Below are 15,669 nucleotides of genomic sequence, written 5' to 3' on the forward strand. Positions count from 1 at the left end.
AAAATAGAATTAATTTGGGTTCGGTCAAGATTTTGTGTTATTTGATTTTTAGAGACAAAATGCCAGACCTGTGATTTGAGTGGTCGTGCTGTTAGAGAAAACAGCTCAAATTCAACCACAAAACGATCCCTTGACCCTGCAAACTCAGCTAACTGGGAATTATGCATGGTGGGTCTGCTGCTGAATTACAAGGCAAAAAGACTATTTTGACAATAAGGAACACTTCAATTACTTTACACTCCTAAAATAACCGTTCTTTATTGGCATCTGTGGTTCCATGATTTTTGATCATCCATGGAAACTATAAACTGCGCAAAAACGTCTTCAAGGTTGAAAAAGGTTCTTTAGATTAATAAAACGGTTCTTCTATATAGCATCACCCTTGTGTTACCTTTATTCTCAAGACTGTATTCTACCAGAAGGCAGGCAAAATGGAAGAAACTGTGTGATCACAATATTAAATATTCTAAAACAACCCATTTTCTAAAATACACAATAGTTCACTAACACTGCAATGGCCACTGCTAGACACAGTGTGTATTGTACTGGTGCAGAGAAAGTCTAGTTGAAGATTTTATTCCTGTGTAAAAACTGCACTGGATTTAGGCTGTAAGTGCAGAGGTATTGTGAGCATGATGTAAACATGATAGTTGCTGTAGTTCTAGACTACAGCATGTGAACATGCATTCATTTATATCAGTTGCAAGAAATTACGCAGGAAAAGTAATTCAATGCATTACAGAAAAAGTGAAACAAATTACACCTCTACCTCATCTTGGGTCACATGTCTCTGTTAATATTCATGTCATTGTTCTTGTCAATTATCAAACGAGTTCATTTCCATTTCTGATCATTATATCACGCTTTCAAAGTTCCAGATGGCTATTAACCTAGTCCATCTGATATCCATCATTACACAGCCAACTCTTTCCTCACAGTTCACCCTGGACTTAATCCACAGCCTGACAAGGCAAAGTATGTTCATTAGTGTGCAGAGATCTTGGAAACCATTTACATTTTTTTTTTAAGTGTGGTGTTTGAACAGGATCTCAGGGGGGCAAAAGATTCTCTTGTGTAGAGCCAGTAAAGAGGAAAAGATCTTTGGAAAAACAAGGGAGGGGTCAGAAGAAATTTTACAGATTTTTATTTAAACGTGATCCAAAAGAAGTTGAAAAATCGGAGGAATGCATAGATCACAGAGGGGAAAAAAGCTTCTGTCATTAGTGCCATATATATTTAATAGTGTTAAAATTAAAAATGACAACTTTGACAGGTTTTTACTGGTATAAGCCACTGTTAAATAAAGAAAGAAAGAATATAACGTTTTAAAACACTATTTATTTATATAGTATTTAGCCACAGTTCTTCCAAAGTATCTTTGTTGTTGAGGAAATCCCCGGTTAGTAGTCTCAAATGTCTTTCAGGTCACAGTTGTCTTTCACAAAGCTCTCTGTAACGCTTTACAGAGTCTGATCACTTTCCTTAAAACAATAAGCATTTCACACGATCATAGAAAGATGAAAGCCTCAGAAAATGGCCATTTCAAACAGATTGTGAATTGTGCTTGTTGAATTTGGCAGTTTCTTCTATTGTTAAATATAGTCATTTCATGCACAAATAAACAGCACGAGATGGGCCGCTGGCCAGTGTGGCCGTTTTGAGGTCTTTAATGACCCGGGAGGTCACGGGCTCAGAAGATGTAATAACCGATCAGAGTGAGCACGGGGCAAGCGGCCAGAACAAGCTCAATAAATCTGCTCCGCGCTGAGAACTCATCTATTGTTTCAATCTCAATTCAGACAAATCACAATACTCCCATTGTCTGCCACAGCAGCTCCAGCTATAAGGGTTTAATTCAAGAGCATGTTGGGGAAAATAAAGAGAAGACAGAGAGCACTCGTTTATGTTTTATGACCAGAATACACTACATCTTTTATCCTATCTCTTAGCACACACGTGTAGGTGATAAATATGTGATAAATATATGCCAGCATCTGAAAGAGTAAACATCCATAAGACAATATATAATGCTTTTAAATATTTTATACTTCAAATAATGCTTTTTAAAGCATTCTAGCCACTCTAATTCCGCCCTGATCTTGGATTAATTTCTTATTTTCTGATTTAGGCCTATTCTAAGCAGCATAAAAACATAATCTGCTGTTCACTCTAAGGTGGATATGTAATAGTGGGTAAGAAAGCAAAACAAAATGAAAGTGAACACATATTCCGGAATTGGCTCTTTGAAAGACAACGTAGCCAAATACAAATCCCAGAATGCCCTCTAGTGGTGGAATGGACGATATGCCGATGAAAACCAGACATTTATTGAAAGCTTGTGTATCATTTACTTACATTAAAATACTTTGTTCTCAGCAGAAACAGCAGAACACAAGGTTTTCACGTTTTTCAATTAATTGCCATGCTTTTTCCATTCTTTCTTTCTTTCTTTCTTGTGACCCTCACCCTGCTGTATATCTGTGTGTGTTCTCGTTGGAGCATATGCTTAAGGAGTTCAACCTCACTAGAGTGGATTGGTAATTTTGGTAACTTTTAATAAGATTTGGTGACCCAGCTGCATATCCGCAGCAATGCACATCTGTGTAAAATGCCTTATAGAGTATGAAATAGAAGAGATTAGACATCACTGTGGATTTTAGTAAGCTGTTGGCTTTTTGAATTTGGTGACACTGCTAAATTCAGCTGTTCATATCAGAGTAATCACACCAAGATGCTTTCTAAAATACAGAAAATAGACATTTAGACATCAAAAGAGTGAATAAGAGGAGTTTTTCTGTCTTTACCTTGATAAATATATTTTTAAAAGGTAGTAAAAAAAAATAGATTTACAACAATAATAACAGAGAAAGCATCACTTGAAGTAGGCCCCTGAACCTGCTTTACAGCACCGTTCACACGATAATAATGTGCACGAGAGTCAAGGACTATAGAAGGACTTATGAACAGCGGCCTATAGTCAGCTTTCCAAGATCACCAAGATTGTAATAAAAATGACTTGTTTCTGTTGGTCACACAGTTATCATAGAGCTTCAGGAGACTTCACGAGTTGAATGGACCGCTTTTTGAACTGTGATGATTTTTGTTTATTTTGGAGATTGACAGCTCAGTTCTTAATCACTTTTATATGAAATAGAGGCAAAATGTATTCTTTGGAATAAAGGTTTTGTAATAAATGATCAAGAGAAAATAATGGCAGATATTGGACATCAGATTAGATTTAAACCGTCATTTTGCTCATGTCTTTTAATCGTTTAATAGTTTTTTGAAGGGCCCCAGTGCACTTAATTCGCGCTCTTATGCACTTTACTGTTCTTAATTACTTGTATTTTTTTATGGATCGTTTATTTATTTATTAGTGGCGCTTCCTTGCTTGCTGAGTCAATAGCAGAAAGTCCCAACCATGTTCAACAGACACAAACATTGGCTATTTGTTTTAGAAAGCGTTACAGTGCATCTCCTACAGAGGGCACACGGGTACATTTGAAGGTGGTCATTGCACCACCTTCTGAGATATATCATGTATCCATAGGATGAAATTGTCTTTTTATTTCTTCTTCTTCTTCTTCTTCTTCTTCTTCTTCTTCTTCTTCTTCTTTTTTTTTTTTTTTTTTTGATTAAAGTCATTTATTAAATGTCAGTTGTATATTGCATCTCTCTCCCTTGCACACATTAAATATCTATAGAAAATAACCAGAGGACCTTATAGTAGTTATAGATATAGTTATCTTTATATCGCTTGAATCAGATCTACCCAAAATCCTCACTCAATTGCTTTTATGATACAATAGTGAAAAATATAAATAAATAAAAATTTTGTGCATTTAAATACACATAATTTATTTACATAGGCTGTTGCTCAGTGACTCTTTTTTGGGGTCATTTTGAAATTTTGGCTTATCGAGGCATACTGCCAGACTTTAAAGTTTCACCAAGTTTACATATTATTTTTAATGAATACAATAAAACAGTAAAACAGAGATATTATTAACATTTTAAACAACGATTTTTAATAATAATAATAATAATAATAATAATAATGTGCTGGCAAAACCTTTCAGTCCTTAGTGTCACATGATCCTTTAGAAATCATTCTAATATGCTGATTTGTATGTTCACAAAACATTTCTTACTTTTTATCAATGTTGAAAACAGTTTTTAATATTTTTATATACTTTTAATATAATTTTTTAATTAATCTTTTAATATACTTTTTAGGATTCATTTCTGAATTTAAAAAAATGTATTTTTGTAATAATGTAACAATTGCAGTGGTTACTTTGCAAATAACTTTACTTTCACTTTTGATCAGTTTAATACATTATTGGTGATTTTCTTTTTACTCTCATTTTATACACACACACACACACACACACACACACACACACACACACACACAGACACACACACACACCTAAAGGATTATTAGGAACTTCATACTAATACTGTGTTTGATCCCCTTTCGTCTTCAGAACTGCCTTAATTCTATGTGGCATTGATTCAACAAGGGGCTGAAAGCCTTCTTTAGAAATAATGGCCCATAGATTGGATAGCATCTTGCAGTTGATGGAGATTTGTGGGATGCACATCCAGGGCACGAAGCACCCGTTCCAACACATCCCAAAGATGCTCTATTGGGTTGAGATCTGGTGACTGTGGAGGCCATTTTAGTACAGTGAACTCATTGTCATGTTCAAGAAACCGATTTGAAATGATTCAAGCTTTGTGACATGGTGCATTATCCTGCTGGAAGTGGCTATCAGAGGATGGATACATGGTGGTCATAAAGGGATGGACATGGTCAGAAGCAATGCTCAGATGGGCCGTGGCATTTAAACAATGCCCAATTGGCCGTAAGGAGCCTAAAGTGTGCCAAGAAAACATCCCCCACACCATTACACCACCACCCCCAGCCTGCACAGTGGTGACAAGGCATGATGGATCTATGTTCTCATTCTGTTTACACCAAATTCTGACTCTACCATCTGAACGTTTATTGGTACAAGTGTGACTGCATCATATAATAATTACTAATTAATAATATTAATAATGTTAATCGTCTGGCTGACTACGTCTTGTATTAATTTTTCTAAAAATCCTGTCCAACGTGCACAAACTGACAGTCACCACCATAAGCTACAACTAAATATTGTAGAAACATGATTTTTCTGTAAAGTTGCTTTGTAACGATTTGTATTGTAAAAAGCGCTATACAAATAAACTTGAATTGAATTGAATTGAATGTCTCAACAGAAATCGAGACTCATCAGACCAGGCAACATTTTTCCAGTCTTCAACTGTCCAATTTTGGTGAGTTCATGCAAACTGTAGCCTTTTTTTCCTATTTGTAGTGGAGATGAGTGGTACTCTGTGGGGTCTTCTGCTGTTGTAGTCCATCCGCCTCAAGGTTGTGCGTGTTGTGGCTTCACAAATGCTTTGCTACATACCTTGGTTGTGCAAGAAAATCCCAGTAACTGAGCAGATGAATTACTCAAACCAGCCCGTCTGGCACCAACAACCATGCCACGCTCAAAATTGCTTAAATCACCTTTCTTTCCCAATCTGACATAACACACACACACACACACACACACACACACATATATATATATATATATATATATATATATATATATATATATATATATATATATATATATATATATATATATATAATTTTCCACTTATATTTACTCAAAATCTCTTTAAGATAACTCTCACTTACTGACTATAATACGTTTGTTTATTTGGAGAACATTTTAACTAAAGAACCGTCAAAAAGCTCTGTTCACCGTGTCTGATGACCGCCAGTAGTTCGTTAGATGCTGAAAAGGCTCCTCCTCGTTACAGAAAGAAGTGGCAGCAGAACTGAAGGGGGCACAAGTTTACTAATTAGTGCACTTGTACACAGCCTAACCAATGCAACAGCCTGAAACATAACTCGAGGAATGACACTGTACTGTAAATATACTTTACCTCAGACATTTGCTTTCGTAAGTTCGTTAAATTTGCAGCGTTCGTTTACATATTATCAGTTTAGGATTGTGTAGCTCCGTGTAAACCACATGATCTGATGCATGTTTTGGGTCTCATGTGGCACGTCGACCCTCCCGGTACGGAGTAAAGGATTCTTTGTCATGAAGTAGAACATTAAGCCAAGAAGGTTAAACAGCTTTAACCGCAGCGTGAAGCGGATGCCTGTGGAGGGACGGACTTGGACGCGCGCTCAGGAATCCTCTAGATTTTGAGTGTCTTCCTAATACACACTTGGATTTATTGAAGACATGGGAAAAAAGAAGGGTAACGAGCACTGTTTTTAAGTTTGAACCCTTTCAAATGCTTTTGCAAATGTCTTCGTTGTGACAGTTTTAAAAAGATTGGAATATTCTGCGAGACGTCCTTATTTATTTATTTAAATTTTTTTTTTTCAAATTTTCGTGGATTTAACATTTGTGCAACTTAAAAGTAGTTGTAAAGTTTAATATTAGCGTAAAAAAACAACAACTTTGCTACATGCATAGCCTATATCACGTATTTCATAATGCTAATGCAAATTGTCGTGGATTTAACATTTGTGCAACTTTTAGAGGTAAAAGTAGTTGTAAAGTTTAATATTAGCGTAAGAAAACAACAACTTTGCTACATGCATAGCCTATATCACGTATTTCTTAATGTTAATGCGAAAATATGATGCACTGCCAAATAATCGATGACAGGAATGTTGAATGCTACAGTGGCGCCTGGCTGTGGGAAAAACAATGTCGCGTTCCAAACTTGCAAGCAGTGGAAATGTACGCGACTTAATGTGGCTTTATCAACTGGATTCTATCTAAACCAATACAAAGTGCACTGCAGGATCTGGCATTTTTTTCCCTGTTAGGGTGAACCTGGAAGCAAAGTTTAAAAAATGATAATCATTATTGAGTAATATCATATTTAAAATTCCACAATTATAGTAGGCCTACCTGATGTTTGTCATATCTTTTTTTTGCTCTAGACAAAGATGTTGATGCAGAGGACCATGGAATAGGACAGCATTCACCGGTGAGAGTTATTGAACTTTTTCTTTCTGTTACAGATTGGAAAATGTCTGCCAGACAGGAAATACAGGTATCTGATGGTATCTGAAGTCACTACTGTTTGTAAAGCTACTAAACAAGATGGGACTAGGAAGAGTACAATATTGTGCAATATTCCAAACGTTAGATGACATAAACAAATCGATGGAATTCCCAATGGGGACATTTTTGTCACGTTCTGTGTCATTTTTGCCTTGATCCCTGATGAACTTTTCACCATACTATCATTTTATTCTGATAAATGAAACAAAAGATTGCATTTATGATTAGGATATTGCTAACTGTCTTATTTTCTTTCAGTGTAAATGGGACAAGCCTGTTTGTAATCAAATTCTTCTTTGTTTTGCGTTCAGAAATTATGTGGCACTAACTACCCAGTTAGCATTGCCTTCATTGTGGTCAATGAGTTCTGTGAAAGATTCTCTTATTATGGAATGAAAGGTAATTAAATAAAAAAAATTAAATAAAATAAAGAAGAAATCTGATATCACTTTTATATGTATTCATGTATTTTCTAATGATGTATTAATTATTATACGTCTTATTTATAAAGCGGTGCTCACGCTTTACTTCATTCACTACCTACGTTGGGACAAGAATCTGTCTACAGGTGTGTACCACGCTTTCTCAAGCCTGTGTTACTTCACTCCGCTTCTGGGGGCCATGATAGCCGACTCATGGTTAGGGAAGTTCAAGTAAGTCTTGCTGGGTTAAGAAACATCCTAACTTAGAGTCTTGTCCTATCTGCTTACTCAGTAAAGCTTATTGTAATGTAATTTTACATAAGATTTGAAAAAGTTCTATTTCTTAAGAATAAGGATAGGTTTCTGAAATGCAGCCTGTAGTATTGTACCTACTGTAATACTCAGTAGATGAATTATAGGATTTGTTTTCTGTTCACAGAACCGTGATCTATCTGTCAATAGTCTATGTGATTGGTCATGTGGTCAAGTCTGTGGGTGCCATTCCTGACGTGGGGGACAGCACTGCTCATGTGTAAGTTTCTTTTGATGCAGGGTGTAGCATGCTACTGTGAGACCATACTGTAAATCTGCTTCAAGTGAAGTAAACATTTATTTTATGTAAGAGGAAGGAAGGAAAAATAAAATTTTGTTCTTTCCTTGTAGAGTTTTCTCAATGCTTGGTCTGGTCCTCATAGCTTTTGGGACAGGAGGGATCAAACCATGTGTTGCAGCATTTGGTGGTGACCAGTTCGATGAAGAGCATGTAAGTCACAATATAAAATGATGTCCAATGACACCTATCCAATTCCATAAATTAAATTAAGTTATTTTTAATAAAAGCACAGAACAATCTGAGATTGCACAGTAAGTGTTGTATAGTTAAATTACAGAACCAAATATGAAATAACAAACAATACACTGGTTAGACATTATATATATATATATATATATATATATTAATTATAATTATAGTAAAAGTGTGATTTTTGTTTTTTAAGAGTACAATTTATGAATACAGTCATTTTAGTTATTACAAATCTAATTGACATGGGCTAAAAGACAACTTTTGATCTGTTTGTGTCTTAAATAAATCTAACTTTTATCCCTTTTGTATTAAGACAGAAGAGAGGACAAAATTCTTCTCCATCTTTTACATGTCAATCAATGCTGGAAGTGTCTTGTCCACCATTATCACACCAATACTAAGAGGTCTGTCTCAAGATAAGCTTCACCGATAAGGATGCAATTAATCTTTTAAAGAAGTATATGTCATGAAGTGTGGTTATTATGCCAATTAGAGAAACCTGAGATCATCATTACTCTCCACAGGCGATGTGAAGTGCTTTGGAGGAGATTGCTACGCCCTGGCCTTTGGAGTTCCCGCAGCTTTAATGGTCATTGCCTTAGGTGAGGGTCCTCTCAATTTTCAGAGAGATTGAGGTGGAAGAATGGAAGGAATTTGGGAAGATTTTAGGAAGAATTTGGTAATCCCAGTAGATTGTATTTGTGAAACCACCTCTTCACATTAGACTTGTATATTTAACTCCTGGCAATTTATTTAGAAAATCCCAGTATGTTATGATAGCACATTAGGGAACCCCATTCACTGTGCCATGAATCCTGTATCTAGAGAGAATGGATACAGCTTTTGTCTGGAAACTGTATGGACCATATACACATACAGTGGATATTTATATTTAACATTTATTTTAGTGTGGCTGAAGTGCCAGAAACATTTTGGGGACTCTGTAGGTTAATTCTTGCTTTGAGCTGCTTGCTATTCGTTTAGTTGCTTTGGATTAAAGTATCTTCTAAATGCATAAATGTAAATGCATTTAGCAGTAGAATATATTATAAAATAGAAAAATATAATTTTTGCCAACGCATTAAAGCTTATATGAATTAATATTTGATTATTACTGCACTCTAGAGAAAAGCATGCTATTTCTCTCTCCCTCATTTAAATCATTAGGCATGTAATTAACTTTGCATCTATTCACATAGTGGTATTTATCGCTGGAAGTGGGCTGTATAAGAAAAGTCCTTCGGAAGGAAATATCCTGGTGCGTGTTTGCAGATGTATTGGGGTAAGCAAATCTTGTCAATGGCTTTCCTTAATTGTTTTACTGAAGGATCTGGAGCATGAAAAGAAGGCTAACAGTCATCTTTTGCTCTTTTTTTTTACCAGTTTGCTATACGCAATCGATGGAAGAGTTCCAAAAATAGCCCAAAAAGGAGTCACTGGCTGGATTGGGCAGAAGAGAAGTACTCAGTATGTATCAGTTGCTGTACAAGCCAAATCTAGCAAGTTGAAATCATGTTGCTCCATACCAAATTATGTCATGGTTTTGATGTTTTTACAGAAGCGGCTCATCCAGGAAATTAAAATGGTGTTCAGGGTGCTGGTTCTTTACATTCCGTTGCCCATGTTTTGGGCTCTCTTTGACCAGCAGGTAAAAGGTTATATTCAGTTGATATCCTTTGTATTTTCTAATTAATCAAATAATTGTTACAGTATTTCACTTAAAGGGTCAGTACATCCTCAAATGAACATTGTAATTTAAGAAATAAGGAACGCTTCTTGATTGCTTTTGTGTTCTGTTTGAAATTCCTCTAATATTGGAAAATGTCTGTCAGACATGATGTAAGGAACCAGTGGAAAATGCTTTTCTGATCACAGCCCTTTACAGTGATCAGAAAATAATCAAATTATAAATATGATAAGAAGTTAATTTAGCATTGTTCTCTTTGTTCTATGCCAGGGTTCCCGCTGGACCCTGCAAGCCACTCGAATGAACATGGATTTTGTAAGTCCTTTTTTGTTTGACCTCCAATAGAAAGACATGAATACTTTATTGGAATAAGATTAGCACACCCCTGTGGCGAGTGGGGCGGGGCCGAGAGGCGTGGGAACGAGGAGTGAGGCCAGGTGTAGTGATTGAAGATGAGCTGCACCTGCGCCCCACCGCCGGTATCGAGTCCCACGGTCGTCGCTCCAGTTTTATATCCTTCCATCTCCTACGTGGGACTCGATACCGGCGGTGGGGCGCAGGTGCAGCTCATCTTCAATCACTACACCTGGCCTCACTCCTCGTTCCCACGCCTCTCGGCCCCGCCCCACTCGCCACAACCCCATTTCATAATATTATTTTATTCCAAGTATGTTATTCTAAGTAATTAAGCAATATGGCAAGTAAGATAACATGATGCCCTTGAATTGATCTCTTTTTATTTTGATAACAATATACAGGCTTTGACATTGTCACTATTGAGTCCAAAAGTTATACATATTTAACATTTTATTGCAGTTCTTGTTGTTTTGTTTTTGCTTTTTGACTATGCATATCCGTTTTGAAGATGACCGTAAGACAAAGATGACAAAATGGTCTTCAAAATCAGAATCATGGGTTCCTCATTTGTTTTACAGGGTGGAGGCTTCATAATAAAGCCTGATCAAATGCAGGTGAGACAAACAGACAGAAAGTTCCCCATATAGATGCATATGATGCAGCCATTACTCAGTCATAAGGTGTTTTATATCATTTTTAAGAGTTGATGATATACATTTTTGCTTAAAGACTGGCATAAAGTGTAAATTGATTTGAATGAAAACAATATGTTATCTAGCTATATCTTTTAAAAAATAAAATCCCAAATTGTCTGTGTTGTTAAGATGCTGAATGCTTTGCTGATTCTGGTGTTTATCCCGATCTTCGACATGGGCATATACCCGCTGATAGGGCTGTGTCGGATCAAACTCACGTGAGTGCTGTATAAATGCACAATCACATAAAAAATACATATTTCAATACCTATCTGTCTACCAATACTATCTATCTATCCACCTTTATATAAAAAAACAATACCAATCTCTCTCTCTCTCTCTCTCTCTCTTTAGATATATATATATATATATATATATATATATATATATACATACATACATACACTGAAGTAACTGCTTGAAGGAATGTTTTCTTGATTCCACATTTGTGAGATTGTACACATAATAATGAATAATAAAAGAAATAAACAATAATACACAAAATTTAGTTTACTGTTTTTAATGGAAAACATTAGACCAGGGGAAAATATTATAATACATTCTACCATAAGATATAAGCATTATTTGTGTTAACACTACACTTACTAACCTTGTCTGTGATAAGTTCTATCCGGTTTTTCTTGTTCATTTTCAGTCCACTGAGAAAGATGGCTACAGGCATGATCCTTGCTGCACTTGCATTCTGTGCTGCAACTGTCGTAGAAATCAACGTCATTGTATGTACATTTTCAAATATTGCATCTAAAGAGCTTCTGTGGAACCACTAAAAGCAGTAATTTAAAGCTTGTCAACATTAACTGAAAGTAACATTTCATCTCTCTGGCCAGAAATCTGTTGTGGAGCCACCTCTTGCCAAAGAAAGCCTGGTTCAGGTTTACAATCTTATGGATTCAGAGGTCACCGTGCAGTTTCCAGGACACACCGTCCTCTCAGATCCACTTAAATCATATGAGGTAACATCACTAAAGTACAGACAAACACTGATTGCATTTTATGGTGTTTATACTTAACATACTTTTAATGTATTTTCTGTGTATATTACCATAATACACTACTGTTCAAAAGTTTGGTTAAACTAGTACTTATGTATTTATACTATGTATTTTAAAAAATATATGTTCACATATTAAATATGTATATTTTCAAAATAATTATACTGAATGTTTGTGTATTTATATATACATAATAAATGAACACAGTACACTTACGTATATTATGTAAAAACAAAAACTTTTATTTTGAATGCAAAATATTTACATAAAAAAAAAAAAGTTCTGGACTTTCAATTCATCAAAGATTCCTGAAAGAATAAGTATCACTGTTGTATAAAGTATATACTTTATTCTAAAATCTTACAACCCCCATGCCAACTTTTTTAACACATCAATATTACTTGAAATAAGAGTGAATATGATCTTATGTCATACAGTTCCAGCTCTAAATTCTGATTCAGAGCCATGATTGAAGACGTTCTTGTCATGCAGGATCCTTCGGGATACACAAGTCTTCCGCTTACTGGTGAATCCCAGCTCTACACAGTTACTGTCACTCACAATGGGACCGAATACCAGTGTGGACTCACGTTCACAGAATGGACTGCCTACAGTCTCTTCCTGCACACTGCACAACCCGGCGACACTGTATGCAAACTGGTGAGCATCTGGTTGTGAAATTTGCTTTCAGATTTCATCAGCAAAGAGTGTACCAGCATATACATTATTATACGTTACAATACATTATTTGAGTGATTTTAATCATTATTAAACTAAATACAGGTGAAAGATCACATCATCAAATCTGAAACCGGGGATGCGTATCTAAGGTAAATTAATACTAGCAGAACATTGTTTTATATTGTTTCAGATTACTGTTTAACAGCTGTGTTACACTTTAGTGTTTGCTGTGATTATCAATATCTTCCAGCTAACCACTGACAAAACAACTGGCATCTTCTGAAATCATTTACAGTACATTGCATGTTTGACTTTTGCAGGTTTATCAATACTCACTCAGAGAATATCAACATAACTATTGGCACTGATGAATTTTTGGCGGCTGCCAATTATGGGATTTCTCAAAATATCAGTGTCCCTAGGGGAGAGTAAGTCTATTCTACATCTATTTTATTAAACTTATAGTTTCAAGTCGCCCCACCAAATGACCACATTTCTATTACTCTCTTTTCAGATACAGTGGAATTGTAAGCAAAACAAACTCTAACCAATATCACATCGACCTGGGACTTCTTGATTTTGGTGCCTTCTATACTGTCATACTCTCAAAGGTGGGTGATAGAGTTTCCAGTTAACGTTTTTCTGCAACTTTTACTTTACTACAAAACTTAAGGTATAGGTTAATGTGTACTTTTATAAGGGCTGAGTCAATGAGAACTTGGCTGAAGTTTTTAATGGTTAATTTTTGCTGATCTATGAGATGTTTCACCAACAAAATATTTACTGCAAAATTCAGTTCTGCAGCCTCCAGTTATTCCGTTGTTTTTGTGCCACATCCATCACCAGATAGAAAATAATGTTTATTTTGTTTATAATGTTTAAGCACCTTAAAATTCTTAAAAGAAGAATTTTACGAATCGAATGCTTTTATTCATAATGGATGCATTCAATTGATCAAAAGTGATAGTAAAGACTTACACAAAATAATACAAAATAATACAAAAAAATACAAATAAATACAAAATAAATAAATACATAAATGTCGTTCTTTTGATCACTTCATCAAAGAATCTTGAAAAAAGGGTGTCACTGTTCTTCACTGTACCTTTGTTTCTTGAGTCAAATCAATACTGAATATATTATTATAGTCATAGTAATTGCATTTCACAATATTACTGTTGTAACTGTATGTTTGATCAGATACATGCAGCCTTGCTGAACCTTCTTCTTTTATAAAAAAAAATAAAAAAAAATCTTGACAACCTCAAATATTAAAAAAAAAAAATTCAAAGGCTGCACAGGCGTAGATTCAAGGCACTGCCTCTATGGATCAATATCTTGACATGCATATGGCTAATTTCCACAGGAAAGTAATGGTCTGACATTCAAAAAGATGGAGGATATCCAAGCCAACAATATTCACATCGCTTGGCAGATTCCACAGTACGTCTTCATCACTGCTGGAGAAGTCATGTTCTCCATCACTGGTTTGGAGTTCTCCTACTCACAGGTAAGTCCATCAAATGTCTTGTACTTTAATCTTGTCTATAAATTTGATATTCTTATGCTTTTGTATAAAGGCACCGGCAAGCATGAAGTCTGTTCTCCAGGCTGGATGGCTTATGACTGTGGCATTTGGAAATGTCATTGTACTGATTGTGGCAGAGGGGGCTGGGATGGAACAGGTAGACACTGGACTTTCTTATAAACACCTCCTTGGTTTTAATGCATAAATCCTTCAGTGACAAACTGATTTGAATCTACAGTGGACCGAGTTCCTCCTTTTTGCTGGCCTTTTGGTGGCTGTCAGCATCATCTTCTCCATCATGGCCTATTTCTACACTTATGTGGATCCAGACCAGCTGGACAAGATTTTCGAAGAGGACACAGACGATGAGAAAGTGGAAAGTTCTGATAGGAAGAAAAATGAGGCCGTTTCCTTGATTGACATGCCGAAGCAAACCAATATGTAGCAAAATGTCTGGGTTTTGTTATGAACAATTCAGATCCATTAATTGCCAATAAGCCAATGAACTTCTTTCACATCAGACTGTTGTAGTCGACCGTGTTAGATTATTTTGCTCCAGAGCCTTTATGTGGCATGATGCTGATCTCTACTGCTCACGGATCATATTTCAGCTGAATTAAGAGTAATGTATTACGCTGAAGGAATTATGGTTTTACTTCACCTGATACCTCACAAAAAGAATCCGTTTTTTTTAAGCAGTTCCAAAATGTAATCATTAAGATGTAAACATTTTTGGGTTTTGAAGTCTCTAATGTTCAACTAAGGCTGTATTTATTTGATCAGAAATACAGGAAAAACTGTGAGATTGTGAAGTAGTACAATTTAAATAACTGTTTTCTATTTTAGTATCCTCTAAAATATAGTTTATCATGCCTGCCACGGCCAAGCTTCAGATTTAGCTGCCATTACGCCAGTCTTCAGTGTCACATGATGCTTCAAAAATCCTTCCATTATGCTGGCACTCTAGAAACATTTCTTATTTTTAGCAATGCTGAAATTATCTGCTCAGTATTTCTGTGGAAACACACATTTGGTGGGGATTCTTTGATGCAAGCTGAATAAATTAGTCTTTGCTGAATAAATGTACGAATTTCTTTAAAAATCAAATGTGTAGTCGTAAGTTGAAAAAGTTGACCCCAAAATGTTAGTGAATAAACTTCAATGATATCACCGTCTAATGCCATTTGCACATTTCAGTTCGCAATTGTACATAATGTTTGTCAGTCCTGCAGTATTCAGATGAAATCAGTTTCTAAACAAGTTATTAAAGCAATAGAGCTGGATGTGTTACTGCCGACCCATATTGCCTGAGGTCTTCCAGCCAGAAAGAGTCTTCTGTGCA

General features: G+C 35.6%; 1 protein-coding gene across 1 annotated transcript; it reads left to right on the forward strand.

Annotated features, from left to right (window-relative positions):
• The first annotated feature begins 5,864 nt into the window (after positions 1-5,864).
• On the forward strand, positions 5,865-15,496 carry LOC113108179 (solute carrier family 15 member 2-like). The gene is made up of 23 exons (XM_026271038.1): positions 5,865-6,318; positions 7,016-7,062; positions 7,451-7,538; positions 7,651-7,792; positions 8,001-8,093; positions 8,225-8,324; positions 8,680-8,770; positions 8,891-8,968; positions 9,566-9,648; positions 9,750-9,833; positions 9,925-10,014; positions 10,324-10,368; positions 10,989-11,024; positions 11,235-11,323; positions 11,761-11,842; positions 11,954-12,079; positions 12,611-12,778; positions 12,902-12,948; positions 13,120-13,227; positions 13,314-13,410; positions 14,166-14,309; positions 14,380-14,484; positions 14,566-15,496. The coding sequence occupies exons 1-23, from the start codon at positions 6,303-6,305 to the stop codon at positions 14,770-14,772; spliced, it is 2,166 nt and encodes a 721-aa protein (XP_026126823.1). The 5' UTR covers positions 5,865-6,302; the 3' UTR covers positions 14,773-15,496.
• The last annotated feature ends 173 nt before the right edge of the window (positions 15,497-15,669 follow it).

This window comes from Carassius auratus, chromosome 9, assembly GCF_003368295.1.
Source record: "Carassius auratus strain Wakin chromosome 9, ASM336829v1, whole genome shotgun sequence".
NCBI lineage: Eukaryota > Metazoa > Chordata > Actinopteri > Cypriniformes > Cyprinidae > Carassius > Carassius auratus.

What these genes read in the sequence shown, in the direction of transcription:
- LOC113108179 (XM_026271038.1), top strand. An exon ending in GAATAGGACAGCATTCACCG is followed by an intron (nt 7,063 to 7,450) that starts GTGAGAGTTATT and finishes TTTTGCGTTCAG; the next exon opens with AAATTATGTGGCACTAACTA. An exon ending in GCGACACTGTATGCAAACTG is followed by an intron (nt 12,779 to 12,901) that starts GTGAGCATCTGG and finishes AACTAAATACAG; the next exon opens with GTGAAAGATCACATCATCAA.